The sequence below is a fragment of the Belonocnema kinseyi genome, chromosome 7 (assembly GCF_010883055.1).
Source record: "Belonocnema kinseyi isolate 2016_QV_RU_SX_M_011 chromosome 7, B_treatae_v1, whole genome shotgun sequence".
Classification (NCBI taxonomy): domain Eukaryota; kingdom Metazoa; phylum Arthropoda; class Insecta; order Hymenoptera; family Cynipidae; genus Belonocnema; species Belonocnema kinseyi.
This window is the reverse complement of record NC_046663.1, coordinates 92,236,516-92,250,162: the sequence shown is the minus strand read 5'-3', so window position 1 is coordinate 92,250,162 and position 13,647 is coordinate 92,236,516. Positions and strand designations below refer to the sequence as shown.

General features: G+C 29.3%; 1 protein-coding gene across 6 annotated transcripts in view; it reads right to left on the bottom strand.

Moving 5' to 3' along the window:
* Positions 1-13,647, bottom strand: part of LOC117176036 (prostaglandin reductase 1-like) — a 149,312-nt gene that overhangs the window by 29,112 nt on the left and 106,553 nt on the right. For all 6 annotated transcript variants that reach the window (XR_004467571.1, XM_033366016.1, XM_033366018.1 and 3 more), the window contains 2 exons: positions 12,979-13,273; positions 11,172-11,445 (listed from right to left, as the gene is read on the bottom strand). Coding sequence is in view for 5 of the 6 variants with exons in the window: in XM_033366016.1 (XP_033221907.1) it covers positions 11,172-11,445; positions 12,979-13,273 (569 nt within the window). In the remaining variant the exon portion in view is untranslated. The remainder of the gene's footprint in view (positions 1-11,171; positions 11,446-12,978; positions 13,274-13,647) is intronic.

The window sequence follows — 13,647 nt, the reverse complement described above, 5'->3', positions numbered from 1 at the left end:
TTAATGTCATTTTAATCAAATTTGAAGCAAATTTTCACTTTTCGCGATTTTCTGCCTTTTCATCGCCGTATGGTGGGCTGAAATTTTTGTAAAAAAAAAAATCAAAACATGGTTTTCGATGTATTTTTTCCCGTAGAATTAGATTCTGAAGTCAAAAAAATAAAAATTTTCTTTATTTTTTTTTTATTAAAAAAAAACCATGAAAAAACCGTAAAAAATGAGGTTTTTCGAGAAAACCCCCATTAAAAAGTAGCTGGACCCTACTTTTTTATTGCAAATTCGGATTCAGCGTCGAAAAATACATAAGAATATATAGGTCTGGTCAATTGCACAGACACTTTTGTTTTTTTTGTGGGCCTGTGTTATATATAAAGACGTATTGAAAAAATGTTTAAAGGTTGTTATTAGCTTATTATATTTCAGTAGTATGGAACAAAAAATATTATTGAAAAATTAGACGCAAAAAAATAGTCTTATGGTAAAAAGCGCACTGAAATGTACCAACAGCTTATGCAAATATGTAACTTTTTAGATTAAACCACTGAAGATTGTTTATACATGGAGCAGAAAACTCTGATGAAAATCTAAATCTTTTTCACTACACTGAAAAAAATTGCATTGAATTAAGTAGGCTGAATTACTTGGCTTATTTTACTTAAATGAAGCAATTATTTTATTTTTGCACGGGACCGATTTTCTTGAATCAAGAAAATAATGGAATCAGGACAACTATTTGAATCAAGAATATATTTACTCCAAACAAAAAACTATTGAGCTAATTTGTTCCATTATACTTATTTACGTAGTGTTTAATAAAATATTTAATCAAGAATATTATATTCTCATCATAACTAACTAAAACTCTAACAAAATATTTCTTGAACCAAGACAATTCATATACTTATTTTAACTACTATTTTAAATGAAACAATTTCCATGTTCTTGAGACAGGAAAATTAATGTATTCAGTGAAGAAATAATTTCTCTCAGCATGATGCTTAAACATTTTCCTTCAAATAATTATTGACTTAAAACAAATGTCAGATTTACTGCAAAGATACATATGTTATCAAGATAGAATCAGAACAGTGTCCTCAATACAAGAACTGTAGACTTGATACAATAGACATTGCACACATACTATGAAAATGAATATATTGGTTTCAATTAATTCACTTCTTTCTACATAAGCATCTTATTAAATATAATAATCGACAAATTTACGCAGTATGAAGTTGGTTCTCTTCGTCTAGAGTTCCTCAAGGGCGACTTGTCTCACCACTGACTCCGCTTCTGATTAGAGTCGCAAAAGCGGGATCGGCACTGATAGAATAATAAATGAATGTAATAAAAATAATAATGTAGTTCTAGTAATAATAAATGGTTGAAAAGTGAAAAATCTTATTCATACACACTTTTAAAAAAATACTATTATTTAAGACTTTTGGATAAAGGCTGTAACATCTAATAGATAGTATGAAGAATAACAATAATAATTATTTATATTTGTTCATTGAAAATGAATAAAATGTAAAAAATAATTTTTTTTAATGACATGAATTTTTAGAATATTAATTAATTAATTACCTAAATCAAATTTTATACTAGAAATTTTCAATTTTTACGAAACAAAAAATTAAAATGAGACAAAACATGGGGAAGTATTTCTAATTGTATTGTTTGTGAAGTAAAGTAAAGAAATTGAATTCTGAGGTTATAGCTTTTTCTTCAACACCTTTAGATTAAATTATTTCGAATAAAAATAAATGTAATTCAATCAGAGATAACACCAAGATAAATATCACATTAAAATAATATTTTTGAAAACCGAGTTGAGAAATCAGAAATAAAAGAAGTACTTTTATAAGGTTAAAACCCCTTTTTTACAATAGGTGTGTGTAATGTCTTTTTAGTCCTAAAAACTTTTTTTTTCCTCAGATAAGTCTATTTCACAACAATAGGTTAAACTTAAGAGAGAATTTATGATACAACTAAAATGTAAATTACATGAATAAAGTAGAAAAGTTTTTACTGCTGATTTGTTCGGAATTATATTTCAATAAGATTTTTTAAATTATATAATAAATATCATAGAGAATTCATGCTGCAGGCGATCATTTATCTGAAATTACATTTCAAATTTATGCATTATACTATAAAGGTAATAATGGAAGACAAATTGCACTTAAAGAAAGAGGATGGTTTTTTTTCAAGTTTAGAACTCTCAGAACCTAAATTTTTATTGGTAAGTTATATGCTTAGCCATGCTTTTTCTAGCATATTTGTTTTCATTGTCTTTTTTCTTTGATTTAGTCTAATTACAAATTCTTAGACGAAAGAGCAATTTTGTACAACCGGGTGCTATGATCTGAATATTTGTTCCATTTCCTGAAAAGTATTAAACGTAGCTTCGTTGGCGCAGAAGAGCAAGTTTTCTTTATATTCTTCATTCAAAAAGCTTATTTTCAAAACAATCACTACACGAAAATATATAATGACTTATAACCTCTTCTAAGAGATCCTTAAGGGAGAGTTGAGACACGTTTCCCCCTCCAATAGTCGCCGCTATACCGGAACTTTCATATTTTTATGGGGCGCCAAAAGTTTGAACAGTTGTATTTTTGGGTCCTTTTATTTACATCGCTAGAGGATGTAATTTCACATACTTTAGAAAAATAAGACAGTCGAGTGTGTGATATTTACAATGATGCAATATGTAATTTTCCGAAACTTTGTAATTTCACACAAATCTTTTTTTACAGTGTAGTTCCGGTACAGCGGTGCCAATTAGATTTGGAGTGACCCGTGTTTCAACTCTTCCTTGAGGATCTCTATCTTCTCCGCAAATACATTCTGTTTGCAGCATGAAGTTGGTTCGTAGTGATAACTCTTTTTCATTATTTTATTTTGAGATGCAAATATTTTGAGATTTAACCGTATTTATAAAATTCAAAACATTGGTGTGCTTTGATATACTACGTCCTTTAAACTAGTACACAAATCAAATCAGTCAAAAGACTATAAAAAAACGTCTAAGTTTATCGCGTAGGTAAGTTTTTGGTGGTATGAATTTAAATCTTTTAAATAGATGTGAAAAAAGTGTTTTTAATTTTGAAATAATTATGCAAGACTCAAAAGTCATTTCATTCCTAAAATTATTAAAACTTTATGAATGAACCGTTGGCGACCAAAAGGGGACACGGCCGGATTCAGCCTCAGAAGTATTATCCTGAGTGTCAATTTTAAAAATCTTTCTAATTTCAGTTTTAAATACTGATACTTATAGAGAATTTTAAGGCGCATCTTTTATTCCTCTTGCAAAAAATGATAGATTTTGTAGTTTTTGAGATAATTGGTAAAAAGTGGATTTTTTGAAAACGAAAAATTCCAATCTCTTGTCACTTCAACTCGCGCTAATTTAGCCAATTTTTATCATTTCCCGATTTCCCCAATACAAAGTACGTGTTTAAGTCTTCTGAAACTATCTAAGAAAGAAAAACGAGAATATTGGAATAAACAAAAAAGTTATTAATTTTTTTTTAGGGCAACGCAAAAATCATGAATTTTAACAATCAAGCACCTCGTTTAGAGAACGAATTTTAAGCTACGGAAAGCTTTCAGTGAGAAAGTTGTTCATTAAGGTTCAAAAAAGTTTCCTGGAAAGTTTTAGATCAATTGGATTAACAGTTCAAAAATTATGAATGTTTTAAAATCCAAGCGGTAATCTTGACGCTGCCCAAAAACGTGCCTGGCCGGCTACATATGCGCTGCAGGAACGACGTGAAGGTCAAGTCCATCTTACCAAAACAAATGCACAACAGTAACTTTTTTTGTCATCTTCTATGAGATTCTACAAATAAAGCATAGAATCAGCGAAGTGATTGTTTCTTATAATAGTTGGAAAAGCATTTTTTTGAGATTATTGAGATTTTTGAGATATTTTTGAGAATATTAATCAAAAAGAAAAAGATGTTAAAATGAAACAAGGTAAAAAAAGAACTATAAATGAAGATTCGTGGATTAAAAATAAGAGAAAATGTTCCAGAAATCAGGTGCGATTGGAAACCGTCAATACAATTTTTAAATAAATTTTAATCATAAATTTAATATTTTGTGACTTTTTTTATTCTTGATTTTTTAAATAATTCTTTTACTGAACTATATATAATATGTAGATAGTCTAAAGTAATTATTTTAAATTTTTAATGACGAAGTTAATAGCATTATTTGTTATTTCTTTCCGGAAAAGAATACATTACAAAGTCTAAAACTAAAAAAGACGGTATTGCTAAAGATATTCTAATCCCAGAGAGATCTTTCAAACCTATTGAATCCTGCTGTGGAGAAAAATGTTACTAGAAGTTTTCAAATGTGCAACAAGAAAATGTACATACAAATTTTTGGAATCTCAGGAACTATAATGAACAAAATGTGTTTCTCAGAAGATTGTTAAAATGCAAGGATCCTATCCAAACGAATGCGGGTGAAAAACTAGGACGGTTAATTCATTGGATATATTTATTTCCTACTGACGAAGAAAACGTTCCGATTTGTAAAAAATTTTTTTGTGCTTTTCTATGTTTGGGCAAAAGAAGAGTTAAAAATGTTAAAAAAAGATTTTAAATAAGCAGCCTTTAAAAAATTTGGCAGGTGGAGTACGCGAAAGTTGTCTTAAATTAACAGAAAATTAAAAAAAAAATGATTGAAGAGCATTGCGAATCAATTCCACATCACAGTTCACATTACAAACGAAATTCTACCAACCTAAAATATTTTGATAATCCTTCATTAAATCTTGTAGAACTTTACAAATTATTCGGAAAATATTATAAAGAAAAAACGGGGGCTAAATTGACAATAAGTCAAACCGTTTATTTTAAGTATTTTAACCGAAATGTTGGCTTCAATTTTAAATTACCTAGAACTGAAGTGTGCAACACTTGCTACAAAAACGAGACGAATTGAGAGGTAAACGAAGAAGTAATTAATCACAAAAACAATGCTGAAATTTATTTGAAGTTAAAAAAGCAAATACTCTCTGAAAATAATAATCTATGCTGTGAATTTGATTTTGCACAGAATTTGCCACTAACAAAATTTCCCGTGTCCGCGCAGTTTTACCTACGTTTATCATGGCCTTTTCTATTTAACGTACATGTACATACTGCGAACCAGAGTTACATGTTCCCTATTCTTGAGGGAATTGTAAAGAAGGGTGTTAACTCTGTTTGCAGTTTTATCAAATACGCGGTATTAAAAGAATTTGCTAAAGAAAAGTTCAACAGCATAACATTATTTTCAGACTCATGTCCGGGACAAAATAAAAACTACACAGTGTTTCATTTTTTGGTTTTATTGTCCATTTATTTGCAAAGCGAGATTAAATATGTGTTTCCAGTTCGAGGCCATTCCTATTGTCAGTGCGATAGGAATTTTGGCACATATTCGCAAAAGCTGAAAAAATTAGAACGAATTGAAACTGAAGCTGAATATGTAGAAATGATTCGCAATGCTCGTTCACCTTCATTCACAATGGTCGAGAAGTGTGAAGATCTTCTGCAGGATTTTCAAAAATGTTTCAAAGGCAAAATGCGATAGCCAAAAAATTTCCAAATCAGCAAAGCGTTCGTTTTGCATTTGTTTCCTAATGGAAAAGTGGGTGTTTTTGACAACTATGAGTTGCAAAATCCAACCACTTTTTTCTTTAAACCTACGCTTAAACTAGAAAATCTTTCGTAAAGTCCTCCGCCCCGAATTGGATTAAAAGCTGCCAAAATAAAGGATGTAAACAATCTCTTCCAGTATTTAAGCGCTAAAGGAAAAGAATTTGTCGAATCATATTTTTTAAAAGTACAAACTCAGAATCCAGATGCCGAAGAAACTGAAGAGAGTGACGAAAATGACTAAAAGTAGTTTCTACTAAAATATTGTTTGATTAATTTATTCTTGTTCAATATTATGCATAATGATAATATCTGGAGTTACTGTTGTGCATTTGTTTTGGTAAGATTGACATGACCTTCACGACGTTCGCTGCAGCGCGTACGTAGCCGGCCAGGCACGTTTTTTGGGCAGCGTCAAGATTACCGCTTGGATTTTAAAACATTCATAATTTTTGAACTATTAATCCAATTGATCTAAAACTTTCCAGAAAACTTCTTTGAACCTGAATGAACAACTTTCTCACTGAAAGCTTTCCGCAGCTTAAAATTCGTTCGCTAAACGAGGCGCTTGAAGGTTAAAATTCATGATTTTTGGATTGCCTCAAAAAAAAAATTAATAACTTTTTTATTTATTACAATATTCTCGTTTTTCTTTCTTAGATAGTTTCAGAAGACTTAAACACGTGCTTTGTATTGGGGAAATCGGGAAATGATGAAAATTGGCTAAATTAGCGCGAGTCGAAGTGAAAAAAGATTGGAATTTTTCGTTTTCAAAAAATCCACTTTTTACGAATTATCTCAAAAACTACAAACCCTATAAATTTTTGTAAGAAAAATAAAAAATGCGCCTTGAAATTCTCTACAAGTATCAGTCTTTAAAATTGAAATTAGAAAGATTTTTAAAATTGACACTCAGGACAATACTTCTCAGGCTGAATCCGGCCGTGTCCCCTTTTGGTCGCCAACGGTACAAATGCACTGTGTATATAATTTTATTCGTTGATAATTTGAATTTATTAATCTACTTAAAATTAAACGATTTCGAATTTTTTAAACTGTGAAACATTTTTGGAAATCGGCGAATGACTGCAAATTTTTTTGCTCAATTAAAACGGCCAACCTGAAATTATTTTTTTGTAGGGACCAAGGTAGCAAAAAACCATCCGAATTAAAAAATAATGATGAATATTTCCGCTAAATACAGAAATTCTTTTTTCAATTTCCAAAAAAAAATTACTTTTTTGGATTCGACGGGATTAAAATTGATTTTTAAAAAGTTAAAAATGTTTTTACCTGAACCTTATTTAATTTAAAGTAGAGTAGCAAGACATAATTGTATTTTGTTTACACAATTTTCTTGTTCAATAATAGCAGTTTGAATATCACAAAAATGGCAAAATTCATGAAAGTTATAAGTAAAAAAAATTAGTTTTGAAAATATAAAATGATCATGTGTTATTCCAATTTAAACTAATTAAGTTTTAGGAAACATATTCCTTAACATGAAAAATAAATGTTAATCTAGCCGAATACAGAAAATGAATTTTTCCTGAATTAAAAACTAATTTCTTTATTTGGCATGATTTTTTTCATAATATTTAATTTTATATTCTTGCTTGCTATCTGAAATAGTGCAAAAAATATCTAAGATTTTTACAACTATAGAGTAAATTTCATGCACTTAACAATTTTCTAAGTTTTAATAACTCCCCGGTGCCACTTAAAGTTTTTTTAATTTGAAAAAATTCCACTGAGTTTCTTTCACTAAAAGAAAAAATCAAGAAATTTAACTTTCAATGCTTGAGCGCCCCTAATTTACGTTAGTACAATATTGTAGGCTTTCAATATTTTCAACATCGTGAGATGAAGTATTTTATTATTTGAAAGAAAAATAAAGTATCGAGCACTTTGAAGCAATTTTCAATTCAAAAGTAACTAATTTTTATCGGCTTTAGATAGTTTTTAAGCGGATTAAATTTTTAAGAAAAAAGTATTGAGCCCTTTGTAAAATAATTGAAGTTAAATTATTTTTTTACATATTTTAAATTGTTGTCTTAGAAAACCTATTCCATATTTAAAACTAAGTAAAAACGCATGATAAAAGAATTGGATAAATTGAAAACTGTGCATTTCATGAAAGTTTTTTTTTGTAAAAGAGCATTATTTTTTTGTCATTGATGTTATTAAAGCATTTTTGTACTTGCAACTTTTCTTTATTATTTATTACCATTGGGACGCTTTTACGCGTTTTAAATATTTAAAAACAAAATGTATTGATTTCCCATTAAATAAGTGAAACTTATTTCATTGTTGCAAATATTTCAAATCATTGTTAAAGAAGTGTTATTTCGCATTAAAAATTGATTAAGAGAGTATTATATACAATAAAAGAGTTGGATAAATTGAAAACTGCGCATTTTACGGAGAATTTTTATTTATTATTCATTACTTTTAGACATTTAAAAACATTTTTAAATATATTAAAGAAAAAAAGTATCGATCCTTTTTTGAAATAAGTAAAATTCAATTCTAAAATTTTTCTAAATAAAAAATGGTAAATTAAAGTTGAGTTCAACAACTTTTAGTTTGAAGTTGGTTGAGGCTCACCATATGACTTAGTAAGACTCTGCCTTGAAATTCTTACCAAAACTTTTGTCACCGGGATCCAAGTGCTTCGATAGCGAAGTCGGTAGAGCGCGCGATTAGGACACACTAGTTTAGGTAGTTTAGGTAGGGAGGGTTTAATCCTCGGCGAGTGCGATTTTTCAAAGCGTCTAGGCGTACAATTACATGTGTAAGTAACAGTGTGCGCGAATTACGTACTTTAATAATTTAAAAAGTGAAGATTATTTAACAATAATTTCGAAAACAATTTTATTTTTTAGAAACAGTATTCAGTTGAGGCACTAGTCTCTTGCTCCGATACTACATATTCTTATATTAAGAAAATATATTCTTGAAGTGTATCAGAAATGATTTCTTCGAAGTAAACTAAGTTCTGCACTCAGAAAACTATATCGTACAAATTACAATATATATCGTAATTCCTGCGCTATATATCGTAATTATCGCATTATAATAGCGCAAAATCGTGATATCGTACTTGCAAGTTTTTACATTGTATACCGCATAATTGTGCAATCTATAACGTAAGAAATGGGGATTCCCATCCGTCAGTTACATTTTGCGCTTTTGCTAAATTGTACTAAGTAAGTTCTAATTCGTCTGCAATAATGTGATTTATTTCGGAGGAACTATATCAGTAAGTACATATTTTTTTGTGTTTCTCTCGTAGATTCTACATGTTTTAATGAAATTTGCTCACTTCAGCGCGACGCAGTCAACGAGTTCAGAATTATTTTCCTAACCTCAATGAAACTTCCGCCGAAATATGTTTAATCAATAACAGTTACAGGTCTTACCTGCAGCAAATTTTTAATTTTCTCTGTGATTGTTTTAAATCTAGAGCCACGATTTATAGCTCGAACTGACTCATACTCTGCCTTTTTCCCATTGCTACTAAGGACGCCGTAGCAGAGGACATCAACAAAATTTAACTTCATTTTTATCTGTGATATTAGTGCATTATAATAGCGTACAAAGCTCCGGGACCTAATTGTACGTTATCATATTGCGCTTTCTTGCAATACAGAGGTTTTGCGACATCATTGTGCGATATCTTTTTCTCCGTATGCATTTGAATACATCTCTAAATAAAGTAACACAATAAAATTTTAGAATAATAAAATGTACGCTTGTTCCAAGCATACGGTAGCAAGTACTTATATATTTGGAACACATTCATATACTATCGTCCCCATTGGTACCTGAAATTGACATGAATCAAGTAATACTTTCTTGATTCAAGAAATTTTTTTTCAGTGTAGTATTATATAAAAGAGTTGAATCAATTGAAAACTGCGCATTTTATAGAGATTTTTGTACAGCAGAAAATCGTGTTTTGTGATGAAGGTTATTAAAGAATTTTTTCACTGGAAGTTTTTTTATTTTTAATTACTTTTAGATATTTTATAAAACTTTTAAATATTTAAAAAAAAAACTATCGAGATTCTTTTTGAAATAAGTAAAATTCAATTCTAAAATCTTTCTAAATAAAAAATGGTATACTAAAGTCTCTCGAAAATTTTCAATAATCATCAGAAAGATGTTTTCTTTAAAGAAACATTGAGTTCAACAACTTTTAGTTTGAAGATGGTTGAGGCTCACCATATGACTTGTACGACTCTGCCTTGAAATATGTGTAAGTAACCGTGTGTGCGAATTGAATATTTTAATGATTTAAAAAATGAATATTATATGATAATAATTTTAAAAACAAATTTTTTTTCGTTCTAGAAATAGTGTATTGAATTTTCATAAACTGTCGTTTAGAATTACGATTTCTTCTCTAACAGACTCTTCCCAAGTACAAATTTCATTAAGGTTGTATGTAAATAAAATCAATCTCTGGTTGAATTTTTTGAAAAAAGAGCTTTATTTAAATGAAATAATGATTTATATGCTAAATTAATTTCAAATTTTTTAACCATACCGATGCCGAGATAATTAATGTCAAAGTTGACTACTTTAACATGTAGTTCATGAACAGTGCGTAGGCACTCTTCACATTTTAATTTATAGTAATTAAATGCACTGGTGGAGAAATGTAAAAAATGTCGGTATTAGTGCTGCTTGAAAATACAAATTAAAAAAAATATATCAAGTTTTTCCACCGTGTAGTTTCATAGATAATTCAATGAAAAACATTGAAATTTTAGTCACTCTCAAACTGATAAACATAACAGTATCGCATAGCAGCAACACTGTTTGCTCTCTCCAGCTTATCTGCTGTACCAAGCTATTCAAACGCACATGACAGTTGATCAGCCATGGTTAGGTTTTAATTGCGACGTTGCACGATCTACGAATCTGCCGCTGGCATAGTAATGGTAACTATACATATTACATATACACATATCCTACGAATTCTATGCCAGCAGCGCACTGAAATCTTCACCATGCGGGTCCGTGAAATTTTTTCAATGTAGTATGGTTTGACGGCGCCCCACGGGACTCTACTATTTGTACGGGGATGGGATTTACAGACAACCTTAAGTTGAGACACTAGTCTATTACTCCGATACTACATATTCTTAGATTAAGAAAATATATTCTTGAAGTGTGTCAGAAATGATTTCTTGGAAGTAAACTAGATTCTGCGCTTGAACACACCTCTACATGAAGTAATACAATAAATTTTTAGAATAATAAAATGTAATATTCCATCTAAGAATACATTTTCTCAGATTAAGAAATTGAACGCTTTTTTCCATCATAGGGTAGCAAGTATTTATTTATTTGAAACACACTCATATTCTATCGTCCCTATACGTACCTGCGATGGACTTGAACCAAGTAAAATTTACTTGATCCAAGAACATTTTTTTCAGTGTATTTACGGGCCCCAAAGCCACACAAAAATGTAGTAGAATAAATAAGAATACTTACATTATCAAAATAACAATCAACACCCTTCGGAGCAGCTTTCCTTAAAGCAGAGTCTATGTTCTCAGTCTTATAATTAATAGCGTGATCAAAGCCAAGATCCTTAACAAGCCAATTGCATTTTTCATCGGATCCAGCGATTCCGATCACCCTGAGACCATTAATTTTTCCAATTTGTCCAACATGAGAACCAACTGCTCCAGCAGCACCACTAATGACTAAAGTCTCACCAGCTTTTGGTTGACAAATGTCCAAAAGTCCAAAGTAAGATGTATCTCTGTAAATTAATTGAAAGTATTACATTTAAAATAATACAAAGTACCTATACAAATGTAACATTAAAAAACACAAATATATTTAAAGAAAAATTGTCAACAACAAGTAGCCGAAAAACTTTTTTTTCAAAATGTCCGGAATTTTCCCTGGCTAATATTTCATTGTTCCTGACCATTTATATTTAAAGATCAAAATTGTAATATTTTAACATTTTTAAAACAGAAACCTTTATAAATGGAATAAAACCCAAAAAGTGACTAAAAGTATACAATGTGTATTGACAATGTGACTAAAATTTGTGAATTATAAACAATTCAAACTAATGCGACCCATTAGACTTAAAAACAATTAAAGTTAAATTGAAAATATTTGGAAACAATTTAAAAATCCAAAAAATTCCAATGATTTGAGTAAAATTGGCGTCAATTTAGAAAATTGTATGGAAATTGAGTAAAATTCGATGAAGCTCATAAAAATTCAGAGTGAATTAAAAAAAATTTAAGTAAATTAAACAAAATATGACTCACTGAAATTTAGTAAGCCTGAAATGAGTTTCAAAAAATGCAAGGTGAGTTGAAGATTTCAAGATTAATTAAAAAAGAACTACAACGATAATTTTAATTCATTGCATTTTAAAGGATACATGATGCCCTCATCTTGATAATAAATTAATCAGAATATCAAAAATGGAATCATGGAGCATTTAATAAAATACGTTGAATTGTTTAAATATCTTAAAAACTTATAGATCCTGCAGAATCGAAGAATTAAAATTAAAGTAAGGAAAAAAAATTAATTAAAGTAAAGTAAGTAGGAGTAAAGTAGTTAAATTAAAATATAGAATTAAAATATTTTCCAACATTCTAGTAAATTCTTTAACTCCCCATAAAATCTAGTTAAATCGCTTAAAAACATTCAAACCCTTGGAAATTGCATGAAAATAATTTAATCTCTTGAAAATGTTTGGAATCCTTTAAAATACCATAAAATATTTCAAATCGTTAGAAATCTTTTGAAATCCTTTGAAACTTTGTACAGCTCTTTAATACCTTTGGAATACCTTCAAATCATTGAAATATATTAAAATTCATTAAAATCTTTTTAAATGATCTAAAATATTTTTAAATACCTTCAAATTAATAAGATCTATTAAAATTTGTTCTAGAAATCCTTTAACTTTTGTTTTTGTTTTTCAAAATCACTGACTTTCCCTGTCCAACACAATTCCCTGACTTTACCTTGATTTCCCGCTTTTTCCTGACCTGAGGTCATCCTGAACAACTGACCATGCCAAGTCATAAAATTTTCAAATTAAAGCTTTCAAAAGTGAAAAATTCTCATTTTTAAGGGAAATTAAAAGAAATAAAAACAATCATTGTTTGATCATTTTAAAATTAAAACTTTAAACACTGAACAATTTTTCATTAAAACATGTAAAATTGAGAATTTCCAAATTACAATTTTTAAATAATAAAATTTGTTAGCCACTCTGTGAAAAAAATGAAATAACTTTCTTAATGTATTTCAATCTTACCCTGTCATTCCTAGGACGCCCAAACCAAGTGAAGGAGATAAATGTCCAAAATCAGGCAATACTCTTGGCTTTTCATTTAAAAATCTGGATGGTTTCCATTCGTCTGGATTAATAATTGTATGCGTTCTCCATCCATAATATCCTCGTATTCTTTGACCCACAGGAAATTTGGGATTTTTAGATTCTATAATTTTTGCGATTTGACAACCGAGCATAACACTACCAAGAGGAACATTCTGGACATAAGGTCTCATGTAAGGGTCAATTGAGAAGTACTCGGCCTCCAAAAAAATCTCTACAACAAAAAATGTTAATAAATAAATAAAGGACTACCATGGGCCACAAGTGATATTGTCAACATTCGTGATACAAAGTAATATTTCTCAAAAAAGTAACAACTTCATGTCTCGACTCAAAAAAGCCATTTCTTCGGCCGATAGGCTTCAATTTGTTCGAAGGAAATATTTTTATCAATTAAAATCACATTTTACAATAACATTGTTCCTTCGCTTAGTTAATATTTCTTTGACAGAAATAAATACTAAATTGAAAAAATAATTTCAGACTTTTAGTTTAAATAAAATCATTTATTTGTATCAAAGAAATGTTTTATAGGACGTAATCGTTTTTGCAACGTGATGGTTTCTGTTAACGTAATGCAAATTACTA